Source organism: Lepidochelys kempii, chromosome 7 (genome assembly GCF_965140265.1).
Source record: "Lepidochelys kempii isolate rLepKem1 chromosome 7, rLepKem1.hap2, whole genome shotgun sequence".
Lineage (NCBI taxonomy): Eukaryota > Metazoa > Chordata > Testudines > Cheloniidae > Lepidochelys > Lepidochelys kempii.
This window is the reverse complement of record NC_133262.1, coordinates 48,320,162-48,344,801: the sequence shown is the minus strand read 5'-3', so window position 1 is coordinate 48,344,801 and position 24,640 is coordinate 48,320,162. Positions and strand designations below refer to the sequence as shown.

Sequence of the window (24,640 nt, the reverse complement as noted above, 5' to 3'; positions counted from 1 at the left end):
GGCACTACATAAGAACCTGTGACCCCCACACTGGCAGAGGGCACAGAGGGGGTGCCTAGGGGTTTACAGGGTGGCATGTGAGGGCTCTACCAACGGTAACGCACTGGTCCTCTTAGCCACTGTGAACTTGCAGGTGATATGTAAGGCTTGATGGAGCTAGGCTGGAAATTCTGACCTTGAAGTTAAAAGCAGGTCGCCAGGTGGTGACAGGCCTGGGACAGATTCTGCTCAGCCAGGGGGCAGGAGATGCTTCCTTCTCTTTGCCTGCTCAGCTGTGTAAGCAGCGGGGTGTCCTGCTTATGAAAAAGAACAAAGGCATGTCCTGCCTTTCAGCCTTCACAGAGGAGACAAGTAGAGTGTGTGGCTGGGTCCATGAAAAAGGGCTGGCAGGGCTGCCTGGCTGGAAAACGCTGCAAAGACGGGTGAGCTTAACATCATTATACAGCACAGTGTTGACCAATCTATGCCAGTAGCACATATCTATATATAATATTAGTCAGAGCATAGTAACGGCACCATGCATTAGCTTGCACAAATAGCCTTAGGCACAGCCAGTTTTATAACCTAAATTGGCCTATACCTTTGCTCTAATACTGCCCTCCATGCGATGTAGCCCACACCACCTTGCAGAAAGCAGGTTTTGGCTTAAGCAAATAGAGACGCTGTTGAGCTCAGGTCAGAGGAATGTTTTGCCACAGCAACAGAAAGGGAGTTACTCTCCCAGGTGAACACAGCCTGTCCCAAAAGAGGAGGACAGGACATAAGATTGTTCTACACCTAGGAGGTGCCTTCATGCCCCAGGGTACCTGGAATGCCTGTGTTCAGAACAAAGCGATAAGGGGTACAGCATGGTCCCAGAACACAAGACACAACGCTGAGTGGTTACATGTAGTTTCCCATGTACCCTGTACTTGTAACCAGGCAGGATACAAACCGAGGGCTGTAACCTTGCGAGCACACTGGCTGTGTGAGGTGAACAAAACAAGGCTGCACAAGCCAGCTTCCTGGAACTGTACTGAACCTTTTCCCTTTTCTATATTCTTCTTGGCTTTTAGCAATAAATCCACTGATACTGGGTATTTTATCTCCTGACTCTATTTCATGACGAACCAAACTGTGGTCAAGCAATGGCCTGTGTAATTTATCAACACCAGTATCTTGTTAATTAAATCGCGCTCCAGAAGGCTTTTATTTTACATGTAATGCCATGGTCCCAAGCTTGCTACTTGCCAGCGCTTGACTCGTTGCTCTTTGGTAAATGCACTTTAGCACGTGTGTTCACTACAAACATGTGCTGTGCTAAGTGCTGTGTGTGTGAAGCAGAGCTGTGTGCGAAGGGGGAGCTGGGGCGTACTGTGAATCCCACGAGTGGCCAGTGGACCAGGGGTTTGGCACTCCAGAGCCTATCACAAACCTACCGAGGAACAGCAGAGCCTGCATGGCTGGCGAAGCCAGGGAGCTGACCCCTGGCGGAGCACAGACAAGGTTTCCTCACACTAAGGGCAAGTGGTAGCAAGGGTCCTCACAACCTTGGGTACCCCCGGGAAGCATCACAGAGCCTCTAAGCAAAGCTCCCAGTCTGGGCAGCAGAGAAAGACACCAGCTTTACACAGTTAAGGCTTTAGATAAGTTATATTGCATTCACATGGAGGTAACACGTATCATTCTGGTTCATTTAATCCTTTGGGGCGGGGCTAAAGAGTGAACAGGGAGTGGCCAGAGTGGAAAAGGCGTGGTGTGATTGTACGCAGAAGCTTTTCACTTTAATTTGGGGGTGGGAACATAATAAATACTGCTGGACTGTGATTGGCTGAAATCCTTTCCCTCATCTGAAGTCATCTTAATGGACTGGTTTTAGTCGGCCATTAATTGAAGCTGTAAGAGTGGGGCTGGGGGTCTAATCATGTCTGGGCTGAAGCCATGGGGAGGAGAGACCACGGTGGGGCTTCTGGGGATGTAGAACATAGAGATGTGACCATGCCACACAGCTCAGCCATCCCCAAGGGCTCAGGAATTAAAAGCCAGGGGCCAGTCAGCGAGAGCTGACCTGCTGCCAAGGCATGGGAGCCCATGGCTCTTGGCTTGCTCCCCTCACTAGAGCATCTGATGGCCGCGACCCATCACAGCTCACCCCCAGCCCTTTGCACAGTGCCAGGGCCCCTCTTGAGATGGCAGCAAGAACATGTGCAGCTGGCCCTGTTCCAGAAATGCAGTGGTTGGGGGAGGGGGGGGATCCGGCGTAGGGGCATTGGGGGCAGGGAGGAGGCCAGGGGTGGGGAAGTCATGCTGCCTCCTGAGGATTTGGGGCCTTTGAACTGTACCATCCTCCCTGCCAAACTCCCCCACTGCCTGTGACTTATTGCCCGAGGCAGCTCCTTGCTGATCTACAGGCAACTGAGTGCCCGTTACTCACTGGCCATTGTGGCTCTCGCTAGCCCTGGCTCTCAGAGGAGATAAGAACCTCCTACGAGGAGCGACTTATGGAGCTACTCCTTTAGCTCACAGGGTTGGGGCATGTGCTTTGGGGGCGGAAGGTGCCCTGGTTCTGTCTCTGCTGATGCAGCTCACATTGGGTGTGTTCCATGGGGCTAGATCTCCCCTGGATGAACTCGTCTGGGACTGGGCATCTCCTCCCCTTTAAAGGGGCTATCCCAGCATGGATTCATTGATCGTTTTATTTGTGGGCAGGAAGGATAGATTCTTATGGCTGGACTGGGTAGTCCCGGCTGATCCCCTAGGAACAGTTGATCATCCTGTGGCAGATTCATCCGTCTAGCCAGGAATAAAGGGCATGTCAGTGCAGGAATTTCCACGACCACCACAGGCTCCCTTCTCCCCGTTCCATGTCTATGGACCTGCTGAGGTCCCATGAGCCACCCCCTGATCCAGGCGGTCACCTGAGCTCCGTCTTCCCCTCGTAGGAAGGCTTAGGGCAGACCTGGGAGCCCATCGTGTTTCTGTCCCGCACTGCGATGCAGATGTCCGGATACTGGGCCGGCGCAGTGCAGTCAGGGCCCCTGCTGGGCTCGGTCCACGCCTGCTTCTCACAGCTGGCGCCCGTCCATCCGCGGTAGCAGTGGCAGCAGAACTGCCCCCATGCCCTCTGGCCCGGCTTGTCCGTGCCCAGGTGATTGGTCAGCATGGGGTCCGCTCCCCACTGCTGCGGGCGGAGGTGCAGGAAGGCTCCCAGCTCGTCAGGGTGCTGCCTCACGCACCGTCCACGCCCGTGACACAGCTGGCGGCTGCACAGCTGGGCCGCCGACGTCACATTCACCACGTAGGGCCCCAAGGTGTGGGTGATGTAATGGCGGAGGCTCCTGCAGCTCTCCTGGGGGGCGGAAAGCCACATTTACACCCAGTTCCACTGCAGACGCTGGCATAACCGGGGAGCAAACACTGCTACCTGTCTGCCCCACCAATGCAGCCCAGCCCAGCCCTGCCCTAGAGGGACCCCACCTCCAAACTGAGCTGGGTCTCAGGGGCCCATTGGCTCGTGGGCCTCCCTGCCAAGAAAGGGGAGCAGCCAGTGCCAGCTATGCAGGGCCCCTGGGGAAGGGATCTGAGAACCCACACACTCATCTCACACCCCTAAGAGTGAGTCCCTCTTCCCAGACACCTCCTGCACAGCTGCTTGCATTACAACTAACACACAGGTGAGTAAATGCAGACATCGGGCCATGTGGATGGGCACCGTTCATGCCACGTGGACAGAGGGCAGCTCCACCAGAAATGAACGTACAGACTATTTCAGCTCTTTGTATCTAGGTGACAACCCCCTGGGTCTGCTGAGGGCCTGACCAGGGCGAACTGGGGTACTTACGGCTGAACGGGAGTAGGAGTTGTCCCCCCACAGTGCCAGGCCGGTGGCGCCGAGCGCTGCGCTCTCCCCAATCGTATGGACCAGGTCAGCCTGACCGAGAAAAAAAGGGAACAAGAAAGGGACATTTAGACAAGGAACATTTGGGCACCAACTCTGGCACCAGTCGCTGGCGGCATGTTACCATACAGTGCTGTTTGCTTTGCTGGTCTCATGGCACTGGCATCATCTGTGTGTGTGTGTGAGAGGCAGTGCCCCTAGGATCGGTACCTGCCTGGTTCTGGACAGGTGCAGCGCGGTCCTGAGGGCGCCCACGAGGCATGAATGTAATGTTTATGTTGGCCTGCAGGTGATATTGGCATCCCCCATGACACTGCATGTGACCCCAGTACAGCACAGCCCTATGGCACTGTCGGGGCAGCACGCGAGCCCCTGGCCCCACCTGCACTTGGCAACGCCCCTCATTCAGCGGTCAGTGTCACTGATGTGCAATGAGCCCCAAGCAGAAATCAAAACAAGCCGGGGTTTGCACTGACTGAGGCTGTGTCTACACTACAAAGATAAGTCGACCTATGTAAGTTTGACTTATAGCCACCACATCAAATTACTGCGGTGGCTGATGTTCACACTGCCCTCCTTCTGTTGCTGGTGCTGGTCCTCACCAGCAGCGCTTCCACTGACTGAAGAGGGGCAGCGTGGGGGACTGAGATCCAGGGAGCGGAGACTGTGCAGCTGAGGAGCCAGGAGCCCACTTTCATGTAAATTTCACAGCTCCAGCAGAGCCCTGAAATTGACAAGATGGCCAACAGCAGATGTTACTCCTGAGGGAATTCTGTGCAAAAAAATTAAAAATCCTGCATCAAAAATGTAAAAATTATGCATACAATTTTAACATTTTGCAAATTTTATTTGCCAATAAATATATGTGGCTCCAGCATGGGAGTGGGGAGCACAGGCAATTGGCTGCATTGAGGTGAGAGATCATCCTGAAGCCCCCACTTTCCCCAGTACAGCAACTGGCAGTGAGGCTGCACCTGACCCTGACACAGTGCAAGGGCTGGGCCTGCCCCAGAAATGCTTCGGGGCCCTGCCCCCCTGCCAGGCACAACAGGTGTGGGTGGGCAGGCTCAGCCCAGCAGGATCAACTGTGGAGAGGCTTAATGCAGGGGGATCCAGGTGTGGGTGAGAGGTTTCTGTGTTGGGCAGTCTGGGTGCGGGCAGCTCAGTGGGAGATCTGGATGCACAGGGGCTCGTTAAGGGGTTCCGGGTGCAGGGGCAATGGGATTCTGCAGGGGATCCAGGTGAAGGTGGTTGGGGCTCAGCAGGGGAGGTCTGGGTGAGGGGAGATGGGACTCGGTGGGGTGTCTGGGTGTGAAGGACTTAGTGTGGGGGGATCCGGGTGCTGGGGGAGTGGGGCTTGATGAGGTGGGGGTCCAGGTGCAGCTGGTTGGGGCTCAGTGGGGTGAGGGCCTGGGGGGAGCTTGTCGGAGGGGTCCAGGTGGAGGGGGGTAGGGCTTGTCAGGGTGGGGTCCGATGGGCCTGCTTAATGGGGGAGCCCCAGCTGCTGCCGAGGGGATGCTGCATGCTGGGCTCCCACTTCCCCCCTCCACAATTCCTCTATCCCCTTTTTTTCTCCATTCCCATCCCCTCACTCCCTCCCCTCCCCCTGCCCTATTCCACACCTCCTTTTCTTCCCAACTGCCTCTTCCCCCCACCCCATCACTTCCCTCACTCCCCGTTACCCAGCCCCACCTCGGGCACTCACTGTTGCCCAGAAAACAGGAAGGCTCCCAGCACACAGAAGGGGAGCCCAACTGGCAGGAGGCTGCGTTCAGCAGCAGTCAGCGGAGCCCAGATGCTGCCTCCTTCAGCTGGGCAGCTCTGCACTTGCACAAATGAGTGGGGGCAGTGGCATGTAACCCCGTGTACCCCTCCTGCCTCGCCTCTGTTTGGGGGGGGCAATAACACCCCAAAAACGACACCCATGATCTACCCCCTCCACACCTCCTCCCAATGCATAGCTTCCCTTTAGCTTCCCTGGCATTTTCTGCAGGGAAGCACAGTCATGCAGACTCCCCCCAGGAGTAATCAGATATAAGGAAGGCAGTGTCTACACAGACACTACCTTGTCCTAACCACACAGACATAAGCCTCTCATTGAGGTGGCTTTATGATGTCAGCATAGCAGGGGAGTTACATCGGCGGGAGGAGTATTTCAGTGCGGACACCTACACTGTTTTGTCAACAAAAGCTGACTTTCCTGGACAAAACTGTGTAGTGTAAACAAGGCCTGAGCCAACTGGGCATATCCTGATTACAACAGCCCCCACCCTTGCTAGCTCCTGGCTGTCCTAGAGGTGCAGCTTCACCACCTGGTGGCTAACCCAAGGCTATTCCCAACCACCAAGAAGGCTGAAATCTAGCGATGAGCAGGATACCAGGCACATGGATCTCCAGCTCTGGTTCTTTCCTTTGCATCCCAATCCCTGGCTCTTACCTCGGACAGGTACCTGGCGGAGTGCCGATAGGAGACTCGGGAGTATGCTATCACAGGCAGGGGCTGCTCCAGGCCAAACCGTGCCACCCGGAAGGCCTCTTGCAGGCGGTGGTGGACGTAACTCTGGCGCTCGGCCAGCAGAAGCTTAGGTGGGAGGTAGATGCTCGGATAGAGGGCGGTGGAGGCCTCCCAGAGCCACATAAGCCGGTTGTTTCGCAGCACCTCCATGGCATGGCACTCCCCCGTGTAATTCCCCCCCTTCCTCCAGTTATCGTTGAAACAGTCAGGGAACCTGTAGAAGCCCCACAAACCCCAGGGCCTCAGCTTCTTCCCCAGCACCAGCGTCCTCTCCATGACCTCCTGGGCTGCCCCCTCAAACTCTTCCTCGGCCAAGTAGGCTCGCTTCTTGGCGCACATCTCTGGGAACCTCTCCTGGACCCACTGCTCAGAGGCCTCCTTGTACACTGCCTTGGGGCCCCAGTTCCGTCTCCACAGCGGCCTCCACTCCTCCCAGTCGACCACAGCCAGCCCGTGGAAGTCTGGCTGCAGAAGCTGGGTGATCTCCACTGTGGCCCTCTCTAGGTGCTGCTTCAGGCGGACTTTCTGGGGGATCCCCCCATTGTGGTGCTCGCCCTCTGGGGAGATGTACGGGTAGAGTCCAAATTTGTTCTTGTAGAAGATGGTCATGTTCTGGCCCTGGAATGCGTTGCCTTGGTTCTCCACGATGGCGTAGTCCTCGAGAGGCAGGGCAACCCCAAAGCGCTGGTGGCACCGGGCCGTGGGCATGTTCCACACCACCACAAACGGCTTGTGCTGGAGAAGGGGGCCGGTGGATGCACTCTCCCAACTGCTCCCTCTCGAGGGTGGGATGGCTCCGAGGCAGAACAGGACCCAGGGCCAGACAGTTAGGCCCAGAGTCATGGTGGACATTCTGCAACTATGTCCGGTCCAGACCCCCTCCTGCTTCCTTCTTGAATGAACACCCTACAAGGGGAGAGCAAATCGGAGGCAGGGTGAGACTAGGGAGCCACACCTGTTCTAACATTAAGGGGAACAGCTTGTTTATGGCTTCCTCTCTCAGCCCCACATCCTCTTCCTTGAGCTCCACCCATGACAATGGGAGCAACCAACACAACTTGCACCCAGGACAGACTGTGGCAGGTCACCCTGGAATGCTGGGGAAAGTCCCCAGCCCATGTCACCCATGTTGGGCTAAGGAGGACCTGATGCCAGCTGAGAACTGGTCTCTCCTTGATACATCCTGTGACTGCCCAAGGTCGGCTTGTGGTTGAGCCCATTGGGGCTCCAAAGGGCTACTGGAGAGGACAGCTGTGCAAATTATGCCCCAGGACTGAGAAGTATAAAACCCCATGGCTTAGTTTGCTCTGGGTCCCTCCTCGTCCTTTGTTTTCCCTTCCAAATTACAGGTGTAATGGGTGTTGAAACCTATAGGTGGTGTTTCTATGATTGTATCAGTGCATCCCAGTCAGACTTCAGCCTGGGCTTTGTCCACCCCCATGATGCTGTCTCCCCTGTTTCCTGCCATTTGGACTGGACCTCACCTCTGACCCGGCCTTCCCACCAGATCGCACTTGGACCAGGGACTTGCCCTCCCAGGGAAACAGCCAGAAGTCCCAGCTGACACCAGCGAGCAGCATCACCCCTGGATCGGTGCCCCAGGAAAGGAGCCCCTGCTTGGCCCGTGTGGGTGCAACTCCCAGGTTGGGATGCATGAGGGGATCTAAAAAAGAAAAGGAGTACTTGTGGCACCTTAGAGACTAACAAATTTATTTGAGCATAAGCTTTCGTGAGCTACAGCTCACTTCATCGGATGCATTCAGTGGAAAATACAGTGGGGAGATTTATATACATAGAGAACATGAAACAATGGGTGTTACCATACACACTGTAAGGAGAGTGATCACTTAAGGTGAAAAGAAAAGGAGTACTTGTGGCACCTTAGAGACTAACCAATTTATTAGAGCATAAGCTTTCGTGAGCTACAGCTCACTTCATCAGATGCATCACTTAAGGTGAGCTATTACCAGCAGGAGAGCAGGGACAGGGAGGGGGGGAACCTTTTGTAGTGATAATCAACTGCTGGAAATGGCCCACCTTGATTATCACTACAAAAGGTGTTCCCCCCTCCTCCCACACTCTCCTGCTGGTAATAGCTCACCTTAAGTGATCACTCTCCTTACAGTGTGTATGGTAACACCCATTGTTTCATGTTCTCTATGTATATAAATCTCCCCACTGTATTTTCCACTGAATGCATCCGATGAAGTGAGCTGTAGCTCACGAAAGCTTATGCTCAAATAAATTTGTTAGTCTAAGGTGCCACAAGTACGCCTTTTCTTTTTGCGAATACAGACTAACACGGCTGCTACTCTGAAACCTGTCATTATGCGAGGGGATCTAAGGCTCCTAATTCCCAGTGGAAGCTGGGAACCTTTGTGGATCTGGGCCTTAAGCTCTTTGGGGCAGGGAGTGTCTCTTATTACATACAACTGGCAGAGCTGACCCTAGGGTACAGCGAATCGGGGTGACTGCTCTGGGCTCCGCGCTTTGGGGGGCCCCACAGGCCGACACAATTGGCCAGCGCAGTTGGTCCCAGAAGTGACGGGTTGGTCCCAGAAGTGACAAATTTGTCACTTCCTCCCCGGGCCCCGCATTCCCCTAGGGACGGTCCTGTTTATTACGGTCCTGATCTTGGAACCCTCCTACAATGAAACATCCACATTCTTGTCTTCCGCCGTCGCTCTGATCTGCAGCCAGGGCCTCAACGGCGCGTGGCTAAGGGCAACGCTGGGTTCTCTCTGCTGGTGCCCCTCCACACCAGGGTAAACAGACAGTCCTTCATGGGCACCGAAAAGCTCACGCTGGGGGAACCTCCTAGGGGGAGATTTGCAGGCAGGGGTGCAAGTAGGGTGGTACCCTCCAGTACACAGTACTGGCAAGAGATTTTTAGTGGGTACGGGGTACCAGAAAGACTTGGGGCTAGCCCCACCCATCCGGAGGGCAGGGTGGGGCTGTGCTCTGCCCTTAAAGGAACAGAATGGGTCTAGGGAGAACATTCATTCTTTAAATGGCTTTAACAGCACAATACATATGCTAACAAACATAAACAAAGGCTTTGTTTAAGTTTGTTAGCATAGGTATTGTGCTGCTACATTGGTCAGGAGTCCTCAAGGGGGGCGGGGGGATGGAAGGTATTTAAACAGAAAAGGAGGACTTGTGGCACCTTAGAGACTAACCAATTTATTAGAGCATAAGCTTTCGTGAGCTGTAGCTCACGAAAGCTTATGCTCTAATAAATTGGTTAGTCTCTAAGGTGCCACAAGTCCTCCTTTTCTTTTTGCGAATACAGACTAACACGGCTGTTACTCTGAAACCTGGTATTTAAACAGTGTTTTTGATTCTGTTTCTCCCCTTTGATTCTGTTTCTCTCATTGGTCTGAATTATCCATGACATTCATACTGCATCACATCAAGTCCAAATCATTAGAGGAATGCCTTTGTTTGCACTGACCAGAGGATGTTTGGACTGTGATGTCAGCCCAGTTCTGCAGCCTGGTGGGAATCAGGTGTTGTACCCAGTGTACCTAGAATTCTTCTTTGCAGCCAAACTAGTCTAACATGCATTTTGTTACCTGGAACTGGAGCAGCAAAACAAAGAAAACAAATGCCTCATTTTCCAGCTTTGTGGGTGAGAGTACGATAGGTGAAGATTATAATGCTGGACACTGACAGCCTTAAACCAGCTGCCTCAGGAATCTGCCAAGAACTTTGCTGAAAATACGTTCCTCATCTTAGCAACGGAGCTAAGATTTATCACACATCTGCCTACCTTTATTCGAATGAAGCTCCTTCTGATCTGCCAGCTTAAGCATTGTCAATTTCATCCAGAACAATTTACAAACTTGGAGCCTAATCCTGTAAACCCTTAATCATTTGATCAATTCCATTGAAGACAATGGGACTATTTGCATGACTGTGGACCACTTTTGTGGACTGGTAAGAGTTTCAGGAGTCTGTTCCTATAAAAACAACAAGGAATCCTCGTGGCACCTTAGAGACTAACAAATTTATTTGGGCATAAGCTTTCGTCGGCTATAACCCACTTCATCAGGCATCTTGTGAAGTGGGTTATAGCCCACAAAAGCTTATGCCCAAATAAATTTGTTAGCCTCTAAGGTGCCACAAGGACACCTCACTGTTTTTACTGATACAGATTAATACGACTACCCCTTTGAAACCTGTTCCTATAAAGCAGAGGTGGGCAAACTGCGGCCCAGAGGCCACATCCAGCCCTCCAGATGTTTTAATCTGGCCCTCGAGCTCCCACCAGGAAGCGAGGTCTGGGGCTTCCCCTGCTCTGGTGCTCCAGCTGGGGAGCAGGGTCGGGGTCTTGCCCCACTCTGCATGGCTCCCAGAAGCAGTGGCACATCCCCCTTCCAGCTCCTATGCATAGGAGCAGCCAGGGGGCTCCGCATGCTGCCCCCACCCCAAGTGCCACCCCCGCAGCTCCCATTGGCCGGGAACCTCTGATAGTGCCTCTGCATAGGAGCTGCAGGGAGGACATGCCGTTGTTTCTGGGAGCTGCTTCAGGTAAGCGCCGCCCAGAGCCTGCCCCCGGCCCCCTGACCCCCTCCCATGCCCCAACCCCCTGCCCCAGCCCTGATCTCCCTCCATCCTCTGAATGCCTCGGTCCCAGCCCAGAGCACCCTCCTTCATCCCTAGACCCACCCCAGAGCCCGAACCCCCAGCCGGAGCCCTCCCACCCCCCAACCCCCAATTTTATGAGCATTCATGGCCCAACATACAATTTCCATACCCAGATGTGGTCCTTGGGCCAAAAAGTTTTCCCATCCCTGCTGTAAAGGAAGTTGAATCCCCCATTGAAATGCAATGTTTGGGTACAATACCATAAAGCAGTTAAGGATACAGTTCTACTTAAAATTTGTCTTTTAATAAGTCAGACGTGCTGAAATGGCTCCTCACCCAACTCCCATATTCCATATAAACAGACTGAATACTACATATGTGTGGGGAAAGTGAGTAGGTAAGCATATTGATGTTTGTATACAAAGGGGGGTGTCAGAAGGGACGGGGAGAGCATGGGATCCCTAGGCTGGGGGCGGGGCAGGGAGGAGTCACATGGAGGGTCACGTGGGGAGGTCACGTGCCCCCCCTTGTGTCCCTCCCATGAATGCAGTACCAGCAAGAAATTATTTCTGCTTCCACCACCACTGCAGGGAGCAGTTAGGCACCACTGGGAGTTGGGCGCTTCATGCTCAGGCTGCCTGTAAGATGCAATACCAGTGGGGAGCATTAAATCTCACGCTCATGCACAAGCCATGCCATTGCCCCCGTCCCTGCCCCTTGGCGGCTCTGATGCACCCTCCCTGCGGTCACTCCAATGGCCAGCAAGACGAATGCAAGCTGGGGGAAGGGGTCCAGAACTTCCAACTTTCCCCACTTAAGACCCGATCGGATGCCCACTGGAATCAGCAGAAAGCTTCCAGATGGCATCTATGGGCCTTGGACCAGACCCGGCTGCATGGGGCCAGGGCAGCCAATGCCAGCTCACTTCTCCCCAGCTGCAACAGAGATATCTTCGGAGAGAGAAGATTAGGAACCAGATCAGTCTCGGGTGCCGCATGACAGCCCAAAGCCATGTTCTAATCCCCCCAGAATGCACTGCCTGGGCTCTCACTGCCTCCCAGCACCCCAGAGACAGGCTCTAATCCACCCCCAATCTGCTGTGCAGAGCTCAGTTACAACTGACCTTGTTCCTTGAATATCACCTACCTTTTCCCCAGTCTATTTTCACAGCTCTGATAATTCTAGGTCTCCGTTTTCCCAGTACAGACACTCCAACACTTATCTATACACTGCACTTAGCACCAGAAGCCCAGCCCTCCTGGGAGACCCTACAATAACAAACCCAACTGCAACACCCAGCACTTGCAAGCAACCCTACAATAACAAACCTGTGTGTGTGTACTCCAGCACTTCCCAGCTACCGTACAATAACAAATCCACGTGTGTATAGCCCAGCACTTCCATGCAACCCTACAATAACAAACTCACCTGCAATATCCAGCACTTGCAAGCAACACTACAATAACAAACGTACGTGTTTATAGCCCAGCACTTCCAAACAATCCTCCAACAACAAACCCATGTGTGTATAGCCCAGAACTTTCAAGCAACCCTACAACAACAAACTCACGTGCAACATCCAGCCCTTGAGATCAACTCAAAAATAACACCCTGTTGTGTGAATTCCAGTGCTAACAAATGACCCTGCAATAGCAAACCAATGTGTGCAGCCTCTGTACACCCGACAACCCTACAGTACCAGTGTGCATGTAACTAGCCCCTCTTGAGCCCTTAGCGGGGTTTGATCGATGGCACTCGAAGCACAAGCACTATTTAAGCTAAAGAAATACCTTAGCAGGTATGTCTTAGCAGGCAGCTAGAGTAGACTTTTAGCCTCTTACATGACCAAGCCACTAGAGGGGGACAGAGACACACTCTCCCCAGTGTGGGTTACATGTGAGGTTGAGCAACTCTGCAAAGACCAGTCTCTGGCTATAAAGCACACCATCAGAAGCAAGCTCCACACAGACCAGGACACTCCACCTCACACCTGCCAGAACAACATGCAAAACCTGCAAACATATCTCCACTGCTACAATGATCAACACAACACCCCCACCCCCACCCCCACCCCATCCTCACAGCACACCTTTCAAGATCCACGGGTCTTACACATGCCAATCAAAACAGGTGCTGTACCCCATCCAGTGCACTAAATGCCCCAGTAGCAACTACGTGGGTGAAACCAGGCAATCACCATGCTCTGGAATGAACTCTCACAGGAAAATGATAAAAGACAAAAGCACCCTATGGCTGAACACTTCTCACAAGGCGATCTCTCTTTGTCTGCAAAAAGAAAAGGAGTACTTGTGGCACCTTGTGAGCTGTAGCTCACGAAAGCTCATGCTCAAATAAATTGGTTAGTCTCTAAGGTGCCACAAGTACTCCTTTTCTTTTTGCGAATACAGACTAACACGGCTGCTACTCTGAAACCTCTCTTTGTCTGACCACTCAGTCCTCAGCCTCAAAGGAAACCTGCACAACACTTACAAGAGACGAGCCTGGGAGCTTAAATTCATAACGCTGCTTGACACTGAAAATCCAGGACGGAACAGAGACAGACAATAGATTTATGGCTTATCACAACAATCTGTAACCCACTAACAACCCCTCTCAGCTGCTTTCCCCACTCTGACTGCAGGGGTGTTGATGGGCCACCGCACCTTGAGTGGTCCCTTGAAACGTGTGTTAACGACTTATGCTAACTAATTGTTCAGATCTGGTATTTAATTGTGGCAGTTTGAGGAAGAGCTCTGTGTCACTCCAAAGCTTGTCTCTCTCACCCACAGAAGTTGGGACAATAAAAGATACTCCCTTGCCCGCCTCTAATCTCTCGTGTCTAATGTCTCTCTAATATCCCCTAGAGTCAGGGAGCACATGGGCATGTGATGGGGAGGGGACATTTTTGCTAAGGAAGACTCCAAAAGGAGCTCAGCAACATCTTTAGATGGGGGGATATAACAGGCACCCGACAGCTTCAGCAGAGATGCTGTGCTAGCCGAAACATTGCCAGGTCAGTACGACTGGCCCCACGGAGCTCACACAGTGCAGTGCTCCAGGGATGTACAGACAGCTGTTCCACACTCGGAGCGCCTCAGGGGGCTGGGGTATTGACAGGCCAGCATTCGGGGTGGCTGACGTCCCACCGGGACTCATGCTCATTTCCCCCACCTCACCTGAGGGCCCTTTCCCAGCAAGCGCCACAGCAAACGAAGATCCCAGCGGCAGGGTGTACGGTGTGAATGATCACGTGACTAATGATTACTACATAGTACACAGCTGATGACTCTTGAGGGTGATGGGGCAGGGTGGGATGCAGCAGATTGATCTCAGCCACTCTCTTCCCCAGTTCTCCCGGGGTTGTCACTGGGGTTCAGAAGAGCTGCAGCTACAGCCACCTTGCATGTCAACAGTGCTTCCCCACTAGAGCTGCTCCCCTCCCAGGTGCAGGAGGCTCCTGGGGGTTCCCCTCATCACACGGGAACATGGGTCTCTGCAGAGAGTGCTGCCTCCTACGAAGGAGCCTTGACCCTGGTGACTCCAGTGGGCCCACGACAGAGGTAGGGGTTACCACCCCAGAAGTGGCTGCATTTCATCAGTGGGGGAAGTGACTCCTGTATAGTAACCATAGGCCAAGGAGGCCAGGTTTGGTTTTTCTTGAGAAAAAATAGGGGTGGTTCTGATACTGGTTCCCAGTATCAATCCTAGTAACAATCCTAAGAACGGCCATAGTGGGTCAGACCAATGGTCCATCTAGCCCTGTCTTTGGTAGTGTCCATGCCAGGTGCTTCGGAGGGAATGAAAAGAACAGGGCAATTACCGAATGATCCATCTGCTGTCGTCCAATCCCAGAATCTGTGGGTTTAAAGACAGCCAGAACATGGCATTGTGTCCCTGGTCATCTCAGTTAACAGCCACGGACCTTGCCTCCATGAACAGATCTAATTCTTTTGTGTGTATAGAGCAGTCCCTCGCTAAGCCCACTGCCCTACACACACACACACACAAAACCAGCTGCTTCTCCCCACCTCTCAGCACAGCTAAGAGCAGACAGAGCTGTAGCAAGAATTCACATTACCAAGACTTCCCTCTGGTTAAGAAACAAGTTGCCAAATGGTTCCCAGCATATCACGAAGCAGCCTCGTGAGTCAGAACCCACCAAAATTGCCCCAGCTGTTGGATCAAAGGCCTTTTGGAGAGGCACTCGCCTGGTCTGCTGAAAGTTGCATTTATTCCCTTCCTTTCAAGATACGCTTTTGCAATGGGGTTTCCCAGCCATTAGCCTGGGGAAATTCACATCTTAGTGGCGCCTGCATGAGTCCATTGTCCCATCTAGCACATGCCCAGTACAGGATCATTTGCAATTAACCCCTGGAACAACTGACCAAGGGTCATGGTCCTTCTCCATCACAAACAATTCTTAAATCCAGATTGGCTCTAGGAATTATCATGGGGCAGTTCTCTCACCTGTCATGCAGGAGGTCAGCAGATGATCACGAGAGACCGCCCTGGCCTGGAAATCCATGAGTCACATCACACAGTTTGAGTGACATAGAGGGGTTGGCGAATGGGGCTGGAGCTAACCCTTACTGCTCTCCCACCTGTATATATAGGGCTTTAGCTCCACCCCTATTTTAATTAACCCAGCCCCTGGGAGGGGCTTATTTTAAAATGACCCATTCTCCAGTTTGGTTCCCCACTCCAAAGAGAGAGAGAGAGAGAGAGTCAAACTAGATGCTGGCAACCAAAGAGACAAGGGAAGAAGTAACAGAAGAGCGATGGGTTGGAGGACGCACCCTCCAGCCCACCTGTCCTCTCTTGAACAAGAAGGGTGGCACCTCCTTGATGCCAGCTGGGATGCCCTTCTGACACCCACCCACCATCCCTCTACATAGAGCGTCCCAATAACTTCTTCCGGTCCGTCCGGTGCCTAGTTATAAATGCCTCCCAAAGGATCTGTTTGCAGCAAGACAGTGGCCACCACTGCCTTCTCCCCGTGTACCTGACACATTGAAGATATTCTTGTCTGCCCTGTATGGGCGCCTGCATATGACCGTCACCCTGGGGGTCTGGCTGTGAGACTGATGGCCTAGCAGTGGCCCAGGCCCTCCCTGTATCTCAGCTGGAATGTGCCTGTTATTAGCTGCAGTAGCTCAGGGTGCTGGCAGATCCCAGCCCAGGGAGCAGGTTGTGGGGTGGGAGGGGCCCTGAGAGAGAAAGAGACATCTTCCCCTCTGCGCTGGCCAGACTCCTGCAGTGTAGCCTAATGGGTCAAGCACTGGAGTGGGGCTTGCAAGGCCTAGTTCTACTCCTAGCTTGGACAGCTGGGTGACCTTGGGCAAGTCACTGGCCTCTCTGTGCCTCAGTTTCCCCATCTGTGAAAGGGGGCTAATGATCCTGATCTCCTCTGTAAAGGACTTTGGGCTAGATTCACAATAGGAGTTTAGACACAACTGCCACTTTAGACACCTAAATCTCAGAATCAGGGATTCACAAAACCCCCGCTCCACTGCCCCCACCCTCAATCTCTGTAGGTGCCCAAACTTGTTCAGCACCGAAAACTTTCAGGGTAAAAGTTCCCTGGGCACTTCTGTTTCTGTCTGTGAGCATGCCCTGTAGCCCCAGGCCACACATCCAGACACCTATACCTCAAAGAGCGATCCACAAACCACAGGCACACCTCTGCCTCGCAGGTGGTGAGATCAGCGCCCTGCTGCTTAGCCAGCCGTGCCGCTCTCCTGCCCTAGCTGAATCCTTGCCTGCTCGCATTGGGCTGGAACTGGGCATGGGCTGCGCTCCTGTGCAGACCAGCCAGGCGTGGCACAGGTGTAACCCACCAGAGCTTCGTCACCAATGCACAAGGACCAGCCCCACACAGATTTGTTAGAGGGGCTCTTAGCTGATTGGCCTTGGACCCACAAGGAGCAGGCCTGGGGAATCCCTTTGCAACCATGCTTTCAGCTCCAAGCCCCATGTCCCATATCTAGGCCTCAAAAGCCTTCCCCACTGGCAATGGGAATAGAGTAGGAGGCCACTTGCTGATTTCCCCACCCCAGCAGCTTGGGGGCCCCTATCATAAGGCTGGCCCGGCTGCTGCTAGAGATTTCTCCAGCTGCTTCCCCAATGATCCAAGGAGGCAGAGCTCGCATGAGTGTCTCTGCATCATAGATTTGCAGGGTCTCTCCACAGAAATCCCCTTCTGGCTGGACCAGAAGAGATCCAGGCTCCCTGATTTACCCATGTGAACATGGCAGATGGCCCAAAAGGGAATGACTGGGATTTGGACTCTCCCCCACCCCATGGGAGTTTGTGGTAGGCCAATCAAAACTAAAACAACCAAGCAGTGGGTAAGGCGGGGGCAGGGGAGTTCTCCCCAACCCCAACTTTTAATCAGCATCCCATTAGCACACTGTGCAGGAATCAAATGTCCTTCTTCATCCAGAAGATGGGGAGCCCTCTGAGGTCGCGATACGGTGTCTCCAGCAGGGTCTGACCATAGGGATCCTCCCCTGGTGAACTGGAGGCGATGGGGCCAGGAAAAACTGGTTGGCCTAACAGAGGGAGGTGGCATGGTGGAGGACCAGGGGGAGGGGGCAGAAGGTGTGCAGAGCTTACATGGGCAGCTGGTGGAGGTAAAGGGGGAGGTGGAGGCAGCCCCGCAGCAGCGATCCTGCAATGGAAAGGGGAAGCATGGGGAGGTGAAGGTGGCAAGGGGAGTGGAGGGGGAATGGCAGATTGTGAGGAGTTTAAAGAGCAGATCGGTGGAGACAGAGATGGCGGCAATGGTGGCAGAGGTGGTGGTGGGCACACAGTGGCGGTGCAGTGGGCAGGGGGTGTGGAGGACGGTAGTGGAGGCGGGTTGGCTCCTGAAGTTCTGCTGTTAAGATGGGAGGCGGTGGGACTGGGCTTTCCCGGTCCCCAAGCAGGTGCTCTAGTGTGAGGAGGGGGGCTGGAGAACATCTGCAGGAACTCCATGGGGACCACGGAGCTCATGAACCCCATGCTCTGCACCGGCTCAGATGCAGTGTAGCCCAAGTGGGCATAGAAGTGCTGCTTGTCATGTGTGGTGAGATGCAGGTGCCTGAAGCCACGGGACTTGGCGTAGCTCTCGGTGGCTTCCATCAGCTTCCGGCCATACCCCTGGCCCCGCAGCGCCCTGGAGACCACAACCGTTTCCACAAACAAGCTCTCGGGCTGGCTGACAACACGGGACAACCTGGCGTGCCCAAGGAGCTGGGTCTTTGCCGTCTTCCCTTCCTCGGCAGCCTCTGTGGCCCTCTGGGTTCTAATCAGCACCAGACACATGGGGAAGTTGTCTGTGGACTTCTGGAGTGAGTACATGCGAGAGGTCTTGCTTTTCTTCCACTCTTCGTTGATGAGCTCCGCGCAGACCTCCACCAGATCCGGCCTCTGGTGAAGGGGCACTGCCGTGAGCAGCTCCGAAACTGAGCCCATTCTTCCCAATGATGGGAGAACAAGCAGGCAAAGCTTTGCAAGTCACAGAGAGCCAGCACCGCTCTCCGAAGCCACGACACACCTGGGCGGGTGCACACAGCCAGATGCAACCCTGCTGCTGGAATTCCAACGATCACCGCAACAGGCCATTCCCACTGGCCTTGGGCAGATTGCAGCGCGGCAGGGAGACACCAGGCCCCAGGGGAGGAAGAGAAACTCCCAGAGCCAAATCCAGCCTGGAGCACACCCAGTCTTCCAAGGGTTCAGTACGTGCTATGGGTCATCTTGCGCCAACAGCTGATGGAAACAAAGCAATTGGCAGAGCCGTCACTGCCTCACTCCACCTGGCACCTGGAGAGTTTATTCCTTTTAATTTTTTCCATTTCTGGATGAGCATTTGAAAATCCACCCATAAAACTAGCCCTATAAATACCACATCTATTAGAGGAAGGGGTGCTAAATGGAGCAGGAAGGTCCCAGAGGAATACCTGCTGGGTCCCAGAGCTGCCAGAGCCAAGCTGCGCTGGTCCCCTTCCTTGCCCCAGCAAAGGGTTATGGGCCAAAGAGTGCTGGGCTCCAGCTGGTCACACCTGGTACATGGCCCCTAGGGGCCAAGGACACAGCATGTAGATCCGAGCAGCCCCGAGGATGCTCTAGCTTAGAATCATTGAATATCAGGGTTGGAAGGGACCTCAGGAGGTCATCTAGCCCAACCCACTGCTCAAAGCAGGACCAATCCCCAACTAAATCATCCCAGCCAGGGCTTTGGCAAGCCTAACCTTAAAAATTTCAATGGAAAGATTCCACCACCTCCCTAAGTAACGCATTCCAGTGCTTCACCACCCTCCTAGTGAAAAAGGGGTGGGTGACATCCAGGGGTGGGTGACAGCTGGTCCAAGGGTACATGGAGGTAAAGGTGGCCTAAAGCTATCTCAGGCCAGGCGCCTTGTTCCTGCATAGACGAAGAGGAGTGGGGACTCCGCAGTCTGCGCAGGAGATCGGACTCTGCGGCTGGTCGAGTCCTCGCAGACCAATGGGGCTGATCAGTGCCAACTGCGATGCCAGGTTCTGTGATCGGGACACCCGTCCGAGAAGGACCAGGCTGAGAACCACCAACTCATTGCAAGCGTGCCCTTGCTGCCCACTTGAGAGAAGGCCACAGCCCGACCATCAGGACAAGGAGGGAGAGGGCTGTGTCAGGTTGGGCTGGGCGAAGTGGGCCATGCCAGAAGCACAGTCCGTTCCAGATGGGTACCGTCTGTACCAGGCTGAGGAGGTCCCTGCCCCCTGTCAGCTTTGGCTTGTACCGAGCTTTAAACCCAGGAGATGGGTTCACAGACCCCACCCGCGCTGAAGCTTGGAGCCTACTTTAATAGAGGCTGCCTGTGCCCCCCAGGAGATGGCAGCAAACCATGGCATACGGGGTACCTCTCCTGTGTGCCAGCTCATCTCATAGGCTGCTGTTGGGCAGCTGGATCGGACCCAAACAAACCACCTGTGCACCCAAGCTAGGGGAAAAGGAGCACAGTAAAGGCTGCACCTTGCCAGTGGACAGTTCAGCTAGAGCGTCCCTGCCTCCCAGAGTCACCCCACCCATTGGCACTGAGCCAGCATGTGACAGCACGGCAGATAGGCCTGGGGATGGCTGTGAAGTCCTCACCCTGCCCCCCCCAACTTCCGCTCTGGCTGGGTCATGAACCTTGAGAAATTGCAACATGCACAGTCACCACCACGACTTCCTCTGAGCCATCCGCTCGCTGGATTTAGAGGCGCCTTGAGAAGACCCCAGCCTCTCCCAGCAGAGGGCGCTGTAGGGAGGGTCAGGAACGCTGGCTGGGGGGACCTCCCAGCTACTCCAGCCCTGGCCTCTCCCAGCAGGGGGCGCTGTGAGGAGCAGGGCAGGGAGCACTGGCTGGTGAGGGGGGGTCCCGGCTACTCCAGCCCCAGCCTCTCCCATTATCAGAGCACAGGTCTGCAGGTTGCTCAGGCCAGCACCTTTCATCAGCACTAAAGTCACTTTAAAAAGCCCTGCGAGGAGACAGAGCAAACACTTGCCAACCTCTGTCCAGGGCCTACAGGGGCCAGCCTACCCCCGGGACCACTCTGGAGACTCTGACCTCGCGTTCATCAACGGGGCCTGAATTTCCTGGCATTGGCAGGCGCCTTTCCCCCTGGCTAGTTCCCCTTCCTAGGGGCTGGCGGGCTCTGGGAAGCCACAGGCAGTTTGCAAGAGGAACCACCACCTAAGCAGTTTTCTCAATACAGTCAGATAGCAACAACCATGCTTTCTCGCCAGCATCTGGAGACACAGAAGGGCCTGGCCTCAGCAGGCTGAGCAGCTCGATCCTGAGACAGGCTAATGTCTTGTGACCTGGGACAGCCCAGATCTGACTGTCCTGCACCCCACAGTAGCTGCACAATCCACCCTGGTGCAGCCAACCACAGCTCAGATCCCCTCACCCTGAGCCACAGCCTCATCTCCGGGGCTTCGTTCAGCTTCATATTAAAAGGCCCAAACAAGGGAGGCACCCTGCTCTGGGGAGGAGCTATCGCAGCCTCGGCCATCTCTGCAAATGAGCCCCACTCTCCAGCCTGCCTTTGCCATTACTCCATTTCAACCTCATGATGAGAATCAAAATATCCATTCAGGCCCCGGGGGAATGGCATTAAAGCCAATGGCATCCCCCTTTATGCCAGGCCCCCTCTCAGGCCTGCCAAGAAGAAAGCCAGCCTCCCATTCCCCACTGCAAGCTAGGTATCACCCCCACTGAGGAAAGTGAGGCATGTCCAGAGCCAGTAGTGGAGTTGGGAAGAGATTCCAGGAATTCCTGGCTCCCAAGCACTATGGTGATCGAGTCAGCTCTGTTAGCCGGGGAGCATGTTTTTGCTGGGTGTCCACTCACCCTGCCCAGCATCAATGCTCGTCGAGCTCCTGTGCTCTGCGTCTCCTCCCTGCCTGGGGATCAACTCGAGCTTCTGCTCTGACTGGGGCCCCGGAGACGCTGTCCAGCCTCTTTCACAAGTACCTCACAGGAAGCTGCACGTTCCCCAGCCAACCACAGACACCCAGTTCTGCTTCCCAGCAGTGAATGACGTGTCTGTTTAAACATAGGACAAGCTGGCCCACGGGCCTGGAATGGAAATTGGTGTGGACCAGCCCCTCCCCAGTGCTGGCAAGCAGCCCCGTAAAGCTCTGCTCGCTGGGGGCTCCTAAAAACCAGGTAGGGCACAACAGGACTTCAGTTCAAAGGTGGCTGAGTTGGTGGGTTCTCAGCCTGATCTCCCCATGGAGCCATCGTATGGGCACAAACCAGCCCCTTACGGGCAGCCTCAACACAAAGGCCAAGAAGAAGGGTGGCGGTAGAGATGGCGTTCCCTCCACAGCTATCAGTGAGGGGAGCGCTTGCCCTGGTGCTGGCTGAGCTAGACCTGGTCTCTGGGGCTTCATCCTGGCACCTTCAACCTCCAATAAAAACAAGACCCCAGCACAAAGGCCTGGGGCATACAAAGGGTTAATCCAGGGAGTATTCACTATGGTACCCAGCACACTCCCCTAACTGCTATGCCCATACACGAGACCCTGGGGCACCAAGCTTCAGGGCAGCAGAGTGGGGAGGAAGGAGGACCAAGCTCCAGATAGGCTTGCCTGTCAAGTGAACCTACCTGGCCAGGGTCCCAGCTGGCACCCACACGGCATAGCCAGGGAGAAGCTCACCCTGCCAGGGTCCCAACGGGCACCCGCGGGGGGCGGGGGGGTGGTGGTGTTTACGTGGCTCAGAGCACAGAGATGGGCTGTGTCTGTGCAGCCTGGGGCAATGTGGACACATGCCTGGGCACGCGGACAAATCCCTGCAGTGTCCCTGGAGAGAAGGGGGCCCAGCTGCCCCCTGCAAACATTTCTGGCACTGGAACAGAAATTAGAGGCGGACGAGGGGGTTGCTCCCAGGGTTAGACAGAGCCATGGGGCTCCCATCCTGGGGGGAGTGGGTCAGCCACCAGGGCTCCCCCTTACTCCTGTAGGGGTGGAGAAACCCCTCCACAGCAAGTACAGCTCCACTTCCAGGGCATCGTACCTGCCATTCAGCTCCCCTGCTCCAGAGGTTCATCCTAATTCTCCGTCTTTGGATCAGATCCCTCCCTGCACCTGGCCCAAGAAGCTGCAGCCTCCCCTACTCAAGGTATGAGGGAAGCAGGGCCCCAAGAGCTGCCTGACATTGTGCCCCTACCTCAATGAGCCCTATGGGGTTTGCAGGGGTGCAGAATCATCAAGGTGCAGATCCAGCTCCACCTCATCCCACCCCCATCTGCTCCCTTCCTCTAGCCCTTCCGCCCAAGATGGCCCCTGTGCCCAGAGCTGCTGCAGACGAGGTGTAAAGGCCAGGGCTATTCCCCAGGGGCTGACGCCTGCCTGGCACAGCCCCTTGGCATCAACCTCGCTGGCACAAAGGGCACCTGATTCCTCATTGCCCTGTGCAGCCATTTAAGCCAGGGCAAACTCCCTCATCGTGACCAGGTGGCGCTCGGTACCCTTTGTGCACTGGCACAAAGAACTACCTGGGGCGTAAAGGAGAACCAGGCCCCAGAGCACGACTGGCACAGCCCAGGGCGTTCACACCCTTGGGGGCTCTCACCACTGTGTCCCCGTCTGCTTCCACGGACATGGGCTGGCCAAGCTTCCTGCCTTTACCACCCGGAACAGCTCAGGTGCAGGGCAGGGCCCTACCCACTGGCGCTGTTGGCTGAGCACTAGCAAGAGCTGTGGGTAAATATGGGGTTTCCCTGCCCAGTACAGACAGGGGTTCTTTTGTCTGAGATCCAATGGGTCACTAGACCCACCATCTAGACGGTGCAGGGAGACAGAACCACCCCAAGCATGCCTGTGGGTTCAGTCCCCAACTGCTGGGCCTGGTCACAGCCCAAACGGGGCGCTATGGGGCAGGGCCAGGGGCTCCCCCCTACTGCCAGGCCAGGTCACAGCCCAAACGGGGCGCTATGGGGCAGGGCCAGGGGCTCCCCCCTACTGCCAGGCCAGGTCACAGCCCAAACAGGGCGCTATGGGGCAGGGCCAGGGGCTCACTCTGCCCCCCCCCAACTGCCAGGCCGAGTCACAGCCCAAACGGGGCGCTATGGGGCAGGGCCAGGGGCTCCCCCCACCAGCTGCCAGACCGGGTCACAGCCCAAACGGGGCGCTATGGGGCAGGGCCGGGGGCGCTATGGGGCAGGGCCGGGGGCTCCCCCCCCAGCTGCCAGGCCGGCTCAGAGCTCGAACGGGGGCGCTATGGGGCAGGGCCCCGTTTCCCCGCCGTTCCACCCCCCCGCAGGGCCCCGGTACTGACATGGCGGCGCCGCGCGCTGCTGGTCGCGCGTTCCGTCCCGTCGCTCTCCCCCGGCGCCAGACACAGCGCCGCCTGCTGGCCGGAGGCTGCCGAGCGGCGGGCGCTGAACCCGCTCCTCGGCCGTGTGTGAGGGGAGCAGCTCCCCGCGCTCGCTCCGGCCCGGCCCATGGACCCGGCCAAGCACATTGATACCCGGCCCAGAGAGACCCGGCACGGCCCATTGACAGCCGGTCCATAGACACACCGCACAGCAGGGACTAGTCTTCTGAGGCCCGGCCCATTGACACAGGACCCACTGGCAGGCGGCCCAGCCGATTAATACCTGGCCTGGCCCATTGACACCTGGCACAGGGCCCATTGACACCCCATCCGACCCAGCCCTTTGACACCTGGCCCAGCCCTTTGACACCTGACCCAGCTCATTGACACCTGGCCCAGCCCTTTGACACCTGGCAGGGTGGCTAAGCATCAATGATTTTTTTTTAATCAGCTTTTTAATCGGATACAGTCCACCCAACAGAGCAGATGTCACAGGCCAATTGCTGGATAAAGTGTATGAAAGAGAAATTGAGCAGTGTGCAAAAGGTCTAGAGGGTGAAGTTGTTAACCTGAGTCTTGATGGGTGGAGCAACGTCCACAATGATCCTGTTGTATGTGTTTGTGTGACAACAGAAGAAGGGAATGTCTTCCTTACAGAAACAACTGATACATCAGGAGATGCGCACACAGCAGAATACTTACAAGAAGTAGCAGTAAAAGCTACAACAAACCGAAAAAAAATCAAATATCTAGTATGCAGCTTGGTTACAGGCAATGCTGCAAATGTGCCAAGATGAGAAGAAATTTAGAAGAGAGTGAAGAGAGTCC

The 24,640-nt window shown here is 55.0% G+C and overlaps 2 protein-coding genes across 6 annotated transcripts; both read right to left on the bottom strand.

The window, feature by feature from the left end:
* Positions 1 to 258: 258 nt before the first annotated feature.
* On the bottom strand, positions 259 to 22,086 carry HYAL3 (hyaluronidase 3). The gene is made up of 6 exons (XM_073352584.1): positions 21,341 to 22,086; positions 7,877 to 8,055; positions 6,315 to 7,298; positions 3,821 to 3,910; positions 2,898 to 3,328; positions 259 to 293 (listed from the first exon to the last, which is right to left on the bottom strand). The coding sequence occupies exons 2-6, from the start codon at positions 8,045 to 8,047 to the stop codon at positions 269 to 271; spliced, it is 1,701 nt and encodes a 566-aa protein (XP_073208685.1). The 5' UTR covers positions 8,048 to 8,055; positions 21,341 to 22,086; the 3' UTR covers positions 259 to 268.
* On the bottom strand, positions 17,324 to 23,864 carry NAA80 (N-alpha-acetyltransferase 80, NatH catalytic subunit). Of its 5 annotated transcripts, none has more exons than XM_073352588.1 (2): positions 23,774 to 23,864; positions 17,324 to 18,734 (listed from the first exon to the last, which is right to left on the bottom strand). In XM_073352588.1, exon 2 carries the CDS (start codon positions 18,435 to 18,437, stop codon positions 17,403 to 17,405), a length of 1,035 nt encoding a protein of 344 aa, XP_073208689.1. In that variant the 5' UTR covers positions 18,438 to 18,734; positions 23,774 to 23,864; the 3' UTR covers positions 17,324 to 17,402. The 5 variants fall into 5 exon arrangements, with proteins under 5 accessions (XP_073208689.1, XP_073208688.1, XP_073208687.1 ...); XM_073352587.1 differs by having other exon boundaries at positions 17,324 to 18,788; positions 23,774 to 23,844; XM_073352586.1 differs by lacking the exon at positions 23,774 to 23,864 and adding an exon at positions 22,511 to 23,767 and having other exon boundaries at positions 17,324 to 18,788.
* Between the last annotated feature and the right edge of the window lie 776 nt (positions 23,865 to 24,640).

What these genes read in the sequence shown, in the direction of transcription:
- NAA80 (XM_073352588.1), bottom strand. Translation starts at nt 18,437, where the DNA reads ATGGGCTCAGTTTCGGAGCTGCTCACGGCAGTGCCCCTTCACCAGAGG.
- HYAL3 (XM_073352584.1), bottom strand. Translation starts at nt 8,047, where the DNA reads ATGCATCCCAACCTGGGAGTTGCACCCACACGGGCCAAGCAGGGGCTC. An exon ending in GTGGGAAGGCCGGGTCAGAG is followed by an intron (nt 7,299 to 7,876) that starts GTGAGGTCCAGT and finishes CTCCCCTTGTAG; the next exon opens with GGTGTTCATTCAAGAAGGAA. An exon ending in ACTCCTACTCCCGTTCAGCC is followed by an intron (nt 3,329 to 3,820) that starts GTAAGTACCCCA and finishes TCCGCCCCCCAG; the next exon opens with GAGAGCTGCAGGAGCCTCCG.